The sequence below is a fragment of the Danio aesculapii genome, chromosome 5, assembly GCF_903798145.1.
Source record: "Danio aesculapii chromosome 5, fDanAes4.1, whole genome shotgun sequence".
Taxonomy (NCBI): domain Eukaryota; kingdom Metazoa; phylum Chordata; class Actinopteri; order Cypriniformes; family Danionidae; genus Danio; species Danio aesculapii.
The window spans coordinates 70934221-70949399 of NC_079439.1; the positions used below are offsets into that span (position 1 = coordinate 70934221).

At 38.8% G+C, this 15179-nt stretch overlaps 1 protein-coding gene across 1 annotated transcript in view; it reads right to left on the bottom strand.

Annotated features, from left to right (window-relative positions):
- Positions 1 to 15179, bottom strand: part of tut7 (terminal uridylyl transferase 7) — a 60300-nt gene that overhangs the window by 30321 nt on the left and 14800 nt on the right. Inside the window, exons 9-15 of the mRNA XM_056458834.1 lie at positions 14293 to 14419; positions 13164 to 13283; positions 11099 to 11224; positions 10709 to 10883; positions 6248 to 6555; positions 4440 to 4700; positions 4205 to 4355 (exon numbers count right to left, since the gene is read on the bottom strand). Of these exons, the coding sequence (XP_056314809.1) occupies positions 4205 to 4355; positions 4440 to 4700; positions 6248 to 6555; positions 10709 to 10883; positions 11099 to 11224; positions 13164 to 13283; positions 14293 to 14419 (1268 nt within the window). The remainder of the gene's footprint in view (positions 1 to 4204; positions 4356 to 4439; positions 4701 to 6247; positions 6556 to 10708; positions 10884 to 11098; positions 11225 to 13163; positions 13284 to 14292; positions 14420 to 15179) is intronic.

The window sequence follows — 15179 nt, forward strand, 5'->3', positions numbered from 1 at the left end:
GAGCAAAGCCAGAGGTCGCTTTGTAAGCAAACATCAGAGCTTTGAATTTGATGTGAGCAGCAACTGGCAGCCAGTGCAAACGGGTGAGTAGCGGAGTGACATGTGCTCTTTGGGTTCATCAAAGACCACTCGTGCTGCTGCGTTCTGAAGCAGCTGAAGAGGTTTGATAGAGTTAGCTGGAAGCCCGGCTACTAGAGAGTTGCAGTAATCCAGTTTGGAGAGAACAAGAGCTTGAACAATGAGTTGACTCAATTCCAATATTTTTCTCCCATTTGGCACAGATCCCGTACGCGTATGCAGAAAAAAAATAAATCACATGGATTCCAATTTACTCAAATCAGATTCAGGCCTTGTTCATATGTGCTCGATATGAATCGGATCCGTGCCCTCATGTCTGCAGGTAAATCGGATTTTCACCTGCCAATGTGAGTTGTGTATCATTAAAAACCATAGCGAATGACGTCAAGTCTGACACTTTGTTTTCAGAACAGACTTCAGCAGAGTCCCAAACCTTAAATCTCATACACGATGACTAAAAGCTTTTATATTGTCATGTAGCACATGTATGTAATCCTGTTAACAAGAGAGAGCGCAATATCCACCATGTAAACAATATAAACTAATATAAACATGCATCACATGCAGTGTAGTCCTAAAAAAAAAAAGTGGTGTACTATTACCCACCCAACATGTTTTACCATGCGTTTTACACGAGACACGTTTCAGCGAGACATCATTCAGTTGACTTTGAAAAACTCACAAAATTTTCCCACAACTGCTGAGGTCGTCAGGGGGCGGGGAATGGCGCAAAATATAAACAAAAATGCACCAATTGCAACAAATTAGGATGAGAGTTAAAAAAAAACATTTGGTATTCAGTTAAGGCAGTGGTCACTAAACTTGTTCCTGGAGGGCCGGTGTCCTGCAGATCTTAGCTCCAACCCTAATTAAACACACCTGAACAAGCTGATCAAGGTCTTTCTAGGTGTACTTGAAACACCCAGGCAGGTGTGTTGAGGCAAGTTGGAGATAAACCCTGCAGGGACACCGGCCCTCCAGGACCAAGATTGGTGACCCCTGAGTTAAGGGATACGAATACACGTAAATTAGGCAAGTCTAATCAGCAAAACAAGTGGGTATATGCAATTATTGATCCTCAGAAGTCGTAATACCCAAACAGCTAGTGGAAAAAAGTAGGCATACTGAGTATACGTGCGTATAGCCCCGACTACACCACTGATCACATGCATAAATCACGCCATGGAAATGACATTAAAATGCCAACTGGTTTAAAAAGTCCTAGATTCAAAGAAGATAGCCAAATGAGAACATTTCTGTCATAAACTACAGTAAAACAACTTGTCAAAAAGCATTTTTAAAAAAATAAACCGTGCAAACAGATTAAACACAGAAATGAAGAAAAGAGCGCTCTTTAATTATCAGCTGTCAGTCAGCGCCCGCTCTTTATTTCCTGGTCATTGCACTTTGCCGTGTGCTGTGTAAATGCAGACAATCAGATATGAGTCACTTTTAGAAGATGATGTGAGCAGGTCAGAAAAACAAAACAAAAAACAAACTCGGATACAGTCACAAAATCAGAATTGACCATCAAGATCTGCAGTGTAAATGCAGCCAAAGCGAAGAAAGAGTGTGTTTTCTACAGGTGATTCACTTACCTGTGTGAGACTAAAGGGATAGCTCACCCAAAATGGATATTGACTCACCCTCGAGTGTTTAAAAAATTATATGAGTTTCATCTTCTGCTGAAAACAAAAGATATTTTGAAGAATGCTGGAAACTTGTAACCACTGACTTCCATAGTAAGAAAAACAAACAGGCTATGGCCCAATCCCAATTCTACCCCTCGTTTTGCGCGTGCTCGTGAAGGGGTAGCGGTGTTCCAATTCTCTTTAGCTTGAAGGTGTAGGGCTAAGGGCAAGGGGTATACACCCTTTAGACGAAGATTTTTCAGGAACACACTCGAAACCAAGGGGTAAGAAAAATTTCCCAGAATGCACCAGCCACAGCTGCACCCGTAAGTAAGGAGATCCACAAATTAGTATTTTTGTCATTATTATGATTTTTCACAACAAACAAACACGTGTAAAAAACTAAAAATAAAAAACACTAAATTTTGCGATCTATTAGCGATCTATAATCCCTAATAACTTCTCTACAGCAGTCCCACAATATTCGAGACACTGCTCACTGCAGAGCCATTTGAGCTCCAGCGATGAGGAGCATGAGCTCTCGCTCCTCCTCCTGTAAGCTGTTTTAATGCGTACACCCACCCCACCCCTAACCCCCAGTGATATCACTCGTAGAAGAAGTGCAAGGAAGGAGGAGCTGGAGCTCAAGCTCCCCCTTGCTGGAGCTCAGCTCTGCCCAAGTGGCTCAGCAGTGAGCACCACTTGCAACATTCTGACACTCGATGACACTGGAATCCCCAGTCAGAGAAGTCTAGTGGCTGTCAATGAGCTTTTTACAGTGTCTGCTATAATGTTAGTATTGTTTTTGGTGTGTTTACACAGATGAATATGGCCACTGTGTAAATGCACAGTACTGTTACGATCTTAGTGCAACATCAGATCGTTATGATAACATAATATATGCCATCAGTGATCTCCTGAAGATAAATACCAAAAAATAACCCAACTGGAATAACTACAGCAGTCACCATTGTCTGATCTCGTATGAAGCAGGAGATCGGGAGCAGTGGTGTAGTCCTAAAAAAAAAAAGGTGGTGTACTATTACACCCAACCCAAATTTTAAATGAAAGTAGGCAAAGAAACAACGAAAGTCAATGTTTCTTTGATTCATTGGCCATATATATATATATATATAAGCTAGCCTTGCCAATCATAGCTTTTTTACTTACTTTCTTTACTGGCTTATTACTTTACATTTAATAGGTTCCTTTAAACATCAGTCAGCGATTATTTTTGATTGTCACATTCCTGCATGCCTGTTTTAAACCAAACTATTAGGAGTCTGTCTTCTGTTGTTGCTATTATATACACTAGTAGTTTCCCTTTTAAATCGCATATTGTTACGCAATTTATGAGTAGTCTTTGCCTCATTGTTTTTAGTGTTATATATATATATATATATATATATATATATATAGTGTCGTTCCCTGTAGCGGTAGGCACGATTAAGACAAATGTGAGATACTGTTGTACAGGGCGATATAAGGATTTTCATTTTAGGGCAGATCAGGAACAGATCATTTTGGGGTAAACAAAGATAAATGTATATACATTTACACACATACAGTTTTAAGTAGGAATTTAAAAAATACACTAAAATTAGGGAAGTTTAATCAGAAAAATAAGTGAGTATACCGAGGGTATATGCAATTATTGATCCTCAGAAGTGGTAATACCCAAACAGCTCATGGAAAAAAGTAAGCATACTGAGTATACGTGCGTATAGTAAGGACTACACCACCGATCGTGAGGACATATGATGACATGTGCAGGTGCTGTAGTGCTGTCCCAATTCTTAGGGGTAAATTTTGAAGCCCTTCTCCTTAACCCTCGGTTGTAAGGGACAGGGGGAAGGGGTAGGGGTACAAAATTAGAATTGGGGTTGGGCCCTACATCTTACTATGGAGGTCAATGGTTACAAGATTCCAGCTTTCTTCAAAATATCTTCATTTGTGTTCAACTGTCCCTTTAACAGCAAGCTGGATTTTGAGATTTTTGAATTAACATCAAATCTAAATGATGCACCATTGTGCACTTGCAAAACTCGTACTGTCAAAATACATGGAAGACATCGACTAAAAGAGGTCGTTCACACAGAATTGCTACTCTTCTATTGTTTCAATGTAAACATGTGCAAACAATTTTGGACCAATCAGAAGAACTTGGAGGCGGGGCATCCGTTGCTAGCTTCAGTTTATAGTCAAAAGTTGGAATGACAATAGTTTTATTTATCGTTATATCATGACGGACGAGGCGCTCATGGTGGGTTTTTCCATAACATACTGAGTTATATGATATATCTTCAAGTGCTTATCATAACATATTGTTTTCCTATATCTAATGGGTCTGTTATTAATTAACGTTCGTAATATCGCATCATGTAGATTGCGTCTTGCTGAATGAGCCCTGAATATGTCTGTAAAGTCGAGCTTTATTCTATCGCCTGGTTTAGCTAATAAAACAAAGCAAAAATAATGATTCCCAGCATACGTACGGTAGCACTGCTCACAGACGTCACTGAGAATCCTCTGGAAGTCTCGAGTCATGGGTGGAAGACGCTCCAACTCCACTCGCTGGAAGTCTTCAGGACAGTCCTGCTTCAAATGTCCATCACTCTTACAGACGCCGCAGATCTGAACCGGCGACTAACAGAGAAACAAACAAACGTTTGAATAGCTAAACGTGCAAACTTTATCTTTTCTTATGTTATCGAATGAGAAATGCTGCACCTTGCCATCAGTGAAAAGGCGCTTGTTGAAGACGTAATGAAAGTCTTCAGAGTCCGACTGTGTTCCTGCAGTTGACTCCGCTTTGGTGGACTCTGCTTTGGGTAAGTTTGGGACAGTTTGGAGCTCCTCTGGATCTCCATCTGAGAGCACATCATCACTCATCTCGCGCTCAAAGGGGAAGATCTCATCGCCCGAATGTTCACAGCCAGATTCATCTAGATCTACATCATCATCGTCTTCGTCTTCTTCCTCATCTTCACCCTATAGAAGTACACATTTCAGTTTCTACATGCTACTTTTCAGAGATCACCTCAAAACTAATGCAAAACACGTTATTTTCAGCATTTCACGAAGCCGTTAAGATGAAATTGTATAATCTAGAAAAATCTATTTTAACCTTCTTTAATTGGGAAATGCTCACAAGAAAGAGCGCTTGTGTATTCGGCCCATCTGCTGTTAAAAAAACTAGCCTAGAGCGCCGTCTGCTGGTCAAAACTAGACTAGAGCGCCGTCTGCTGTTTAAAACTAGCCCACAGCGCCGTCTGCTGTTACAATCTAGCCCACAGCGCCGTCTGCTGTTTAAAACTAGCCTAGAGCGCTGTTTGCTGCTTAAAACTAGCCCACAGCGCCGTCTGCTGTCTAAAACTAGCCTAGAGCGCCGTCTGCTGTTTAAAACTAGCCTAGAGCGCCGTTTGCTGTTTAAAACTAGCCCACAGCGCCGTCTGCTGTTTAAAACTAACCTAGAGCCCCGTCTGCTGGTAAAAACTAGCCTAGAGCACCGTCTACTGTTAAAAACTAGCCCACAGCGCCGTCTGCTGTTTAAATCCAGCCTAGAGCGCCATCTGCTGTTAAAAACTAGCCTAGAGCGCCGTCTGCTGTTAAAAACTAGCCTAGAGCACCATCTGCTGGTAAAAACTAGCCTAGCGTGCCATCTGCTGGTAAAAACTAGCCCACAGCGTCGTCTGCTGTTTAAAACTAGCCTAGAGTGCCGTCTGCTGTTTAAAACTAGCCTAGAGCGCTGTCTGCTGGTAAAACCTAGCCTAGAGCGCCGTCTGCTGGTCAAAACTAGACTAGAGCGCCGTCTGCCGTTTAAAACTAACCCACAGCGCCGTCTGCTGTTACAAACTAGCCCACAGCGCCGTTCGCTGTTATAAACTAGCCCACAGCGCCGTCTGCTGTTTAAAACTAGCCTAGAGCGCTGTCTGCTGGTAAAACCTAGCCTAGAGCGCCGTCTGCTGTTAAAACCTAGCCTAGAGCGCCGTCTGCTGTTTAAAATTAGCCTAGAGCGCTGTCTGCTGGTAAAACCTAGCCTAGAGCACCGTCTGCTGTTTAAAACTAGCCTACAGCACTGTCTGCTGGTAAAACCTAGCCTAGAGCGCTATCTGCTGTTAAAAACTAGCCTAGAGTGCCGTCTGCTGTTAAAAACTAGCCTAGAGCTCCATCTGCTGGTAAAAACTAGCATAGAGCACAGTCTGCTGGTAAAACCTAGCCTAGAGCGCCATCTGGTGTTTAAAACTAGCCTAGAGCGCTGTCTGCTGATAAAAACTAGCCTGGAGCGCCGTCTGCTGTTTACTAAACTATCCTGTAGTATATAGTTCTTACTACAGTAAACTGGTATATAGTAGCAGAAGATTACAGTATTGGGTCATTTGTTTATATCCCTATAGTTGTTGTGTTAGCATAACAAAAACAAAATTACCACAGATTAATTCCAGTACTTTACTATGTACGTACTACTATGGTTCAAAAATACAGTATAAATGACTATATACTATAGTATTTTTTCATGTGGGTCAATATCGGCACACCTCACTGTCCTCGTCCTCCTCATCGTCCTGCTCGATCAGGCAGTCTGAATCCTCCAGATCTTCTGCACTGTGTGGACTGGATTTGACACGAGGCCCGTTCAGACCCTCAGATGACACTTTTGCGCTCTTCTTCACTGAATCAGCATGATTTACACTCACAGATCGACGGCTTGTGCTCATTTTCCCCGCTGTGCTTTTGGAAGGAGAAGCAAAGTACTTGTAAGTTGTTTTGAGGCAATGCAACAAATAGTCAAACATCGTCTGACTGTTCAACGTCCGAGCCACGTTCCTCTGGACGGTGAATGGATCTGAGAAGAAAACAAAGACAAACATTACATTACACTATACACTTATTGAATATATAAACAAATACTATAGTAATCTACAGTAAATACTAGTGTTTTTGAACCAGACTATAGTACATTTTATTATACAACAGTTCTGTCTGGTTCTTGAATCTGATTGGCTGATAGCCATGCCATATTCTGCAAATAAAAGCACTCGTCCAGCCTGGTAACCCTTCACCCTTGTGTATTACTCCGCCCACATACAGCAACAAGCAGAGGACACTACAGTTTGACAAATATTGCAGCTGTTGGACAACATAATGTATTTTTGAGGCTTTTTTTAGTCCAGAATGTGGTTGTTTAGATTGCAACTATGCAGTTTATTTATAGGGATAGTGCCTATTTAAAATGTGTATAATTTCTGAGCATCGGATTCAGTGCACAGAGGCGGAAGACGCATCCAGCGCGCGTAATTTACATGTAAAGTCAATGCAAAGACGCGAATAGACATCCTGCAACGCGATACGCGCAAATGACGCTAATTGCACAAATGGTGCAGCGTGAATTGCACGGTGCGAATGGCGCAACACGAATTCAACGTTTTGCGCGTTTGACGCGCTTTTCGTGCAAAGTTTGAAAATCTGAACTTCAGCAGACATTCGCGCAGCGTTAACCAATCAGGAGCTTGCTGTGGGGTGTGTGATTATGACGTAGAGCCTGTTGTTGGTGTCCCGGGGGAAAATCCTCCAGCCGACACTGACAACAGTTCATCAAATTGGGCTTGGCTCAGTCAGAAGCACCGCTAAAAGCTTCCATCTTCCAGGTTAAGTTTCTGGGCTCACAGAGCTGGGTGCACCTCTGAAAGTATCCAGCGGACTCAGACACGGCTCCAAACGAATCTATGCTGTTTTTCAGCCTTCATTAAAGCACATAAACACAATTTTCACGCGCGAATGAAGCGGATTTTCACGCGCGAATGAAGCGGATTTTCACGTGCGAATAAAGCGGATTTTCACGTGCGAATAAAGCGGATTTTCACGCGCGAATAAAGCGGATTTTCACACGCGAATGAAGCGGATTTTCACGTGCGAACGAAGCGAGTAAACTCAAATGTTCAACCGTCTATTTATGCACGCAAGACGCGATTTATCCAATCCACGCGTTCCGCGTCTGGTGTGAACACAGCATGAGGAGACCAAAATAAGTGACGGTTGATGTACCACCACAAGATGGCAACAGAGACCGCATAATAAGTACTTAGGTAAAAAAAACAGCATTTTGTTAGAGTATGCTTCAAACTATATCTGAACAAATCAGGTAAGTGACATTCTAAGTCGATCTCTCTCTTTTGTATGTTGTAGTGTTGTATTTACACCACGGTAATCTGCTAGTGTTTGCTTTGCTCTGGCTTTCTCGGGGTTAATTATTGTGATCTCCCGACTGCAAAAGATAAATACTGGGAAATCTCTGTAGACTGATGGCATTTCAGCCTTATAATCTTAAAATGTGAGCAAAATCACCTGTTTTGTCTTCACTTTAGACATTACGCTAGAGAATCATTCAAACACAGGCAAATACTACAAATAATACAGTAATCTGGTAGTGTTCGCTCTGGCAAAAAAAAGAAGGTAGTTCCTCATACAAAATGATTTTTGAGACTCTCTGTGTTTGATTTTCTTTTTATATAAACAGACGATTATGTCGTCAAACTGTTGTATAAATGCAATATCACACTAATAGCAGTGAGATATGGCTGTATATCGTCACTGGTGGGACACTAAGGCACAAGGTCACACACGCCTCCCACCAGTGCCAATATACAGCCACATCGCACTGCTACGAGTGTGATATTGCTTATATAACTGTATATATAATAGTATGTTAATTAGCATATATCATATAAGTAGTACTATCTAGAAGTAATAAACTGTAATAAATACTGTAGTATAGTTTAATATATCCTGTAGTTGTAGAAAACTGCAGTATTGGGTCATCTGTTAATAATACTGTAGTTGTTGTGTTAGCACAGCAACTATACAATTTCCACAACAGTTTAACTTAAGCACTTCACTACAGTACTACAGTACAAAACACTAGGTGTTTACTATGAATTACTATAGTATTTTGTGTCGCTTCAAGTGGGATAAAAGAAATAAATGTTTCCAACATGTTTTATCAAACAGCTAGCATAGCTTATCACTTCATTATATTTTACATCATTTATAATTATGTTAACATTTTAATGTTTTCTAAAACGTTTTATCATAAGAATAACATCTTTTAACTGTTATCATCAATTAGCCTGTTGCTAACATGCTCCTAGTTAACATTAAACACTGTTAGCAGCTAATAGCAAGTTGTTAACATGTTTCTAGCATTATTTAGCAAGCTACAAGCATGAGTTAGCTTTAACACTATTTAACATTTGGTTAGCACATTCTAGCATATTTTAAGTCATAGCTAACTCATGTTTCTAACATTGATTTGCACGTTGCTGACATTAATTAGCATGTTACTAAACATTTCCAACATGTTTTAGGACACTTTCCATAAACTGACATGTTGCTTCCAAGTTTTGCATTGCTAATATATATTAGCATGTTGTTAGCATTTAAATTAACTGTTAACGCTAATTTTAACTTGTCGTTAACATGTTTAATGTGACCAACACCAATTAACATGTCACTAGTTTTAATACATCACATGCTGCTTCCATATTTTGCTTTGCTAATGTGAACTAGCATGTTGCTGGCATGTTTTGTTAGCATTTACAGAAACTGCTAATAAATGTTATTGTGTTGTGTACATGTTTAATGTGCCTGACATTTATCAACACCTAACAAGCATGTTTAATACATTGCTAGCATCCTTTTAGCATGATTCAGCATGTTTCTTATGGCCCGTTTCCACTGTGGTACGGAACGGTTCGGTTTGGTACGCTTTTATGGCCGTTTCCACTGTCAAAAGGCGTACCGAACCGAACCGTACCGTACCACTTTTTCGGCACCCTTTCGAAAGGGTACCAAACACGAGAAAGGGTACCAAAAGGCGGAGCCACACACGCAGCTGAACGCTATTGGTTTACAGAGATACGTGATTCGCTTACGCAACATGCCAGAATGAAAACAAAAAACCCGCCATGTTTGAAATACACAGCCTAGAGATTATAGCGGAATTATAAATGCATATAATAATGAGCCATGGTCGATCTGGCCTCAAACAAACCTCGTCGTCATCTTGATGAACAGCCACAAAGTCAAGAAGAAGAGCAGATTTACCCTGTGCCCCGTAGTTTTTTACGAGCCAGTCTGAGGCGCGAGCGGATTCGCTTTCTTGCTAGCGCGAGCGCGCGTCTAACATTATAGCTGAAATAACAAACTTCTTGAGCTGATGATAATAACCTGCGCTTGATTATTGACGTGCTTTTGAAACCTGATCCTGTCAGACACTGACAAACGCGAGAGTGAAGCGCCAAGAAACAAAGGAGAAGCCGAAAAAAAGGAGCACATTATTTATTCAGCAAACATGAACAAAATGCCGTATAGAACTAACTTATTATCTTCACATTTTGGACTAATATGAACTCAGAATGATGGAATTACTCTCTAACAGAGGCTACATGTGCTGCTGAAGATTACAGACACAGATGAGAGGTTTTCACTGACTGTAGGCTTTATTTTGTGTTGTTTTGAACCTAAATACGGACGAAATGTCTGCTGTGTGTAGTTCTTCTGTAGTTGGTAACATATCGGAGACTGTAAGGGGCTGTATGTGTCTATATATGTTCATTTATTTAGTTATTTAATATAATTACAGACGTTACAGTAGGCTGTTTCGCACTGTCATTGATCTGCAGTTATAATCAACTCATGTTCATTGAAAAGTTAGTAATAAACATTTCTACACAAGTATTTATGTGTATAAAGCATCTGTTTTATGAGAAGAGCTTCTCATATGATATGTGAAAAGTGACCCACACAGCTTAATTGTAGACATTTCCTCGAGTGAGAATGACGTAGACTGAAACTTTCGGTCATACACCACGCCCACCAAAAGGGTACCCTTGTTAGTGGAAACGCAAGCCTGATAAAGGTGACCCGTACCAAACCGAACTGTACCAGTCAGTGGAAAAGAGCCATTAGCATGCTTTCTGAAGCCAAGATGTGATGGGTACCTTCTATTGCAATCCTCTTTTTGGGCCAATCTTTTAGATCCCGCCACAGCTCTCCGTTTGTGCGCACACTAATGATTTTCTCAGGTATTTGAAATTCCAGTGCGTAGTACCGTAGCAGCTCGATCCAAAGCTTTCCTAACAGCACAGGACTTCGGCTTTTGAAAGCCAGCGGAGCCTGTTTTAAAGACAGATCAAGACCAAGTCAAAATACTGATGTATTTTGTTACAAAAACTGAAACAATTTCTAAAATGAGCTTGGAGCGTTATTGGTTGATTGTCAAGAACCCTTATAACATTTTATATATGTAACATTTTATCAGCGCATGGTCACATTAGATTGGAATACAAATGTAAAACAAATAAAACAGGAATAATTGGGACCAAACTCACCTTTCCCTTCTTGACGGCTTTGTCTTTATCTAGTGATGAATCATTTGTTTGGTCATAAACCCAAAGCACATGTCCTTTTTCAACCCCGGTTAAGGAGAAACTCTTGAGTTTACTCAAGGGAAAACCCTAAAACAAGACACAGCATCAAGCTCTCATCAAGATCTCATGACAGATGTTTTACATGAAACAAATCCTAAACTACTTAAAACAAAACTGCTTAATGAAATACAGCAGTTTAAATGTTGTATTGTAAAGCTAGAGTTTTCATATATTGATACAACATTTCTGTCTGGTTCTCGAATCTGATTGGCTGATAGCCGTGCAATATTCTGCCATAACAGCCCTCGTACAGTCTCTTCACCCTTGTGTATTACTCCGCCCACATACAGCAACAAGCAGAGGAATAAATTCACTACAGTTTGAGACACATTGCAGCTGTTGGACAACATAATGTACTTTAGAGGCTTTTTTAAGTCGAGAATGTAGTTGTTTAGACTGCATCTATGCAGTTTATTTATAAAGATATAATATTTAAAGATATAATATTTTAAAATATACATAATTTCGGAGCTTCAGTGCATCGGCCGCCCTCAGCTTGTCTGAGCGGAGCAAAAAAAGTGACGCTTGATGTTCCACCACAAGATGGCGATAGAGACCGCATAATAAGTCCTTAGAGGAGGGGTAGGAAACCTGTGGCTCTTTGACCAAAAATATGTGGCTCTCCAGCAATTTTTTTTCATTAACGTTTCAGATTAAAAAAAATAAATAAATAAAAAAAATAAAAAATAAACATCGAACTGTTACTAGAAATCAGTTTCCTATTGAAAATACAATTACAATTCCCTTTATATTGTATTTTTTTACAGCAGAATGAATAAGAACTCGGTTTACAATAAAAGGACGTTTCAACCAATGCGCATATGTAGTGCTGTAAAAACTTATAATCATCATAATCATAAAATGCGATAGGATCATTTCACTTTCACTTCCGAGTGCGGCTCATGGCTGCCGTCACTCTGAGAAAAGATAACACACATGCAAATACTTCTCGCGCAGCTCTTAAACCATCGCTGTGAAACAAACTGAACGTTATTTACACCTCTATTAGATGTTATTCACAGCCCATGTAGGTGCTTGTTCACTAAAGTGTGTCTCATTGGCAGCCGCGCGCGCGTCCTCTCGGTAGTAAACAAACAGCTCACGGTCAGCTTGTGTGATTTCGCGGTCACGGCTACATCGTTACACGAAGACAAATGTTATTTTTGAGTGAACTACACCTTATAAATACAGTATGTGACACTTTTTACGCCATTTGGAGGTGTTCATGTTGCTTTGAAGGCTTGTGTGTTCGCCTTTACGCTTCTCTCCTGACCTTGAAGATATAATTGGCTGAATCTTAGAAAAGCTGAATTAATATCGTGTGAAGGCTCAAATCGAGATTGCCATCTTTTTTCAATTAATCATGCAGCCCTACCAGCAGGGGGAGCTCAACCTAATGTCCTAAGGCCCCAGTATATTGATGGGGGACCCTATACTGCTAGTTCGTCTTTCGGATGAGACATTCAACTGTATTAATCCTGACTCTCTGTGGTCATTAAAAATCCCAGGATGCCCTTCGAAAAAGAGCAGCATCCTGGCCAAATTTGACCACTAGCCTCTGTCCATCATAGCCTCCAAACCATCCCCATATCATAATTGGCTTCATCACTCTGTCTCCTCTCCACCAATCAGCTGGTGTGCGGTCTGGCGCAACATGGCTGCCGTCACGTCATCCAGGTGGATGCTGCACACTGGTGGTAGATGAGGAGATTCCCCCCAATGTGTAAAGCGCTTTGAGAGTCCAGAAAAGCGCTATATAAATGTAATGTATTATTATATTCTCTCCCCGTACTCCTAAACGATCTACATTTTTACATTTCCAAAATACTTCATTCTTTGTGATTTATGAGCACGTTTACCCATGAAGACCTAAATTTTGGTCTCCACAGTAACACAAGTCCCCACGAGTCTAGTGTGCATTCAGGTTTAAGTCCCCACTGGGATATAAAAACAAGTAGACACACACCATAGATTCTAGATATGTCGGTAAGATGGGCTCTTTGCGTCGCTGCAGGAAACTGATGACCATGAGAGCAAAGCAATATGAAGGAAGTCCACCTTCTTCCATCTGGTCCACACAGCAAATCTAATTCACAAAAACATGGTAGATTATAAAGAGATATGAATTTATATATATATATATATATATTTGTATATGTGTATATATATATATATGTATATGTATATATATATATGTATATGTATATATATATATATATATGTATATATATATATATATATATATATATATATATGTATATATATATATATATATATATATATATATATATATATATATATGTATATATATATATATGTATATGTATATATATATATATATATATATATATATATGTATATATATATATATATATATATATGTATATATATATATGTATATATATATATATATATATGTATATATATATATATATATATATGTATATAGATATATATATATATATATGTATATATATATATATATATATATATATATATATGATATATATATATATGTATATATATATATATATATATATATATATATATGTATATATATATATATGTATATATATATATGTATATGTATATATGTATATATATATGTATATATGTATATATGTATATATATATATATGTATATATATATATATATATATATGTATATATATATATATATATATATATATATATATATATATATATATATATATATATATATATATATATATATATATATATATATATATATATATATATATATATATATGGTATGTATGTATGTATGTATGTATGTATGTATGTAGTGAATTGTAGTGATGGCTGCTTTCGAAACACTGCTTCATGAAGCTTCAAATCGAACGAATCTTTGGTTTCGAATCAATAGTTCAGAGTACATATCAAATGGAAAAGTTCACGTGATCACAGTAAACAAGACTTCTGTACTTCATTACTGTTATAAACATATAAAAAAACTTAATGGTTCTCCAATTGAGGAGATCAGCATTGTATAAAGTCCACATGATTCATGCAGGTTCACTCATACCGCCTCTAATGTGGTGAATCAGTCAGGTTTCAGCCTCCATGAGTCTCACCTTTGCCCAGTATCTGAAGCAAATGACCAGCGGGACGAGTTGAGGCTCCAGATCCGCCATCTCAGACAAATACGCTGTTGTCAAACATGCGCTTTCATTGCCTGCGCTGACTTTGCAGATCAGTCCACTGTGATGAAAAGCAAAGAAAAAGTGCACAGAAACATATAATATTATATTACAGTTGAAGACAAAACTATCAGCCCTCCTGTGAAGTTATAATTAATTTCCAAATATTTCACATGCTGTTTAATGGAGAAAAAGAGTTTTTTAAACATAATACTTTTAATAACTAATAACTTCTTTTGTCTTTGGCAAGACGACAGTACATAATACTTCGCAAGACACTAGTCTTCAGCTTAAAGTGACATTTAAAGGCTTAATTGGGTTAATTAGTCAAGTTATAGACCCTTTTTACATGACATGACTCGGTTTCCGGTTTCACTCCACACTGTGTATTGTTACTTCTGTCTACACAGAAATCCCCATAGAGAACTCACCCAGTCAGCTGCATTTACTACAGAAACGGTTTGATTGTGACTACGGCTGTTTTCTGTTGTCTGCATTTAAGGTGAGACATCTGACATCTAGCAAAAACTTATGGATCATCCAGATTTCTGCTTGAACCAAGAAAATAGGACTTTAAACAGAGTCTATTGCTTTGTGTTGCTGTCTTTACTGCAGATGAAGTTGGTATGGACTTGTCAGTATTTGTCAAATAAAGAGTTCAGATGTTTACACGGGTCCTGAACATTTGTTTATGTCAGAATTATTATAATTTTTTTGGTGTCCTGAAGAATAAACATAAATAAAACCGTGGATGTTTTACTGTGCTTGTTTACAGTGGACAGCTGATTCACAAACACATTCATATTATTCACATTCTACTG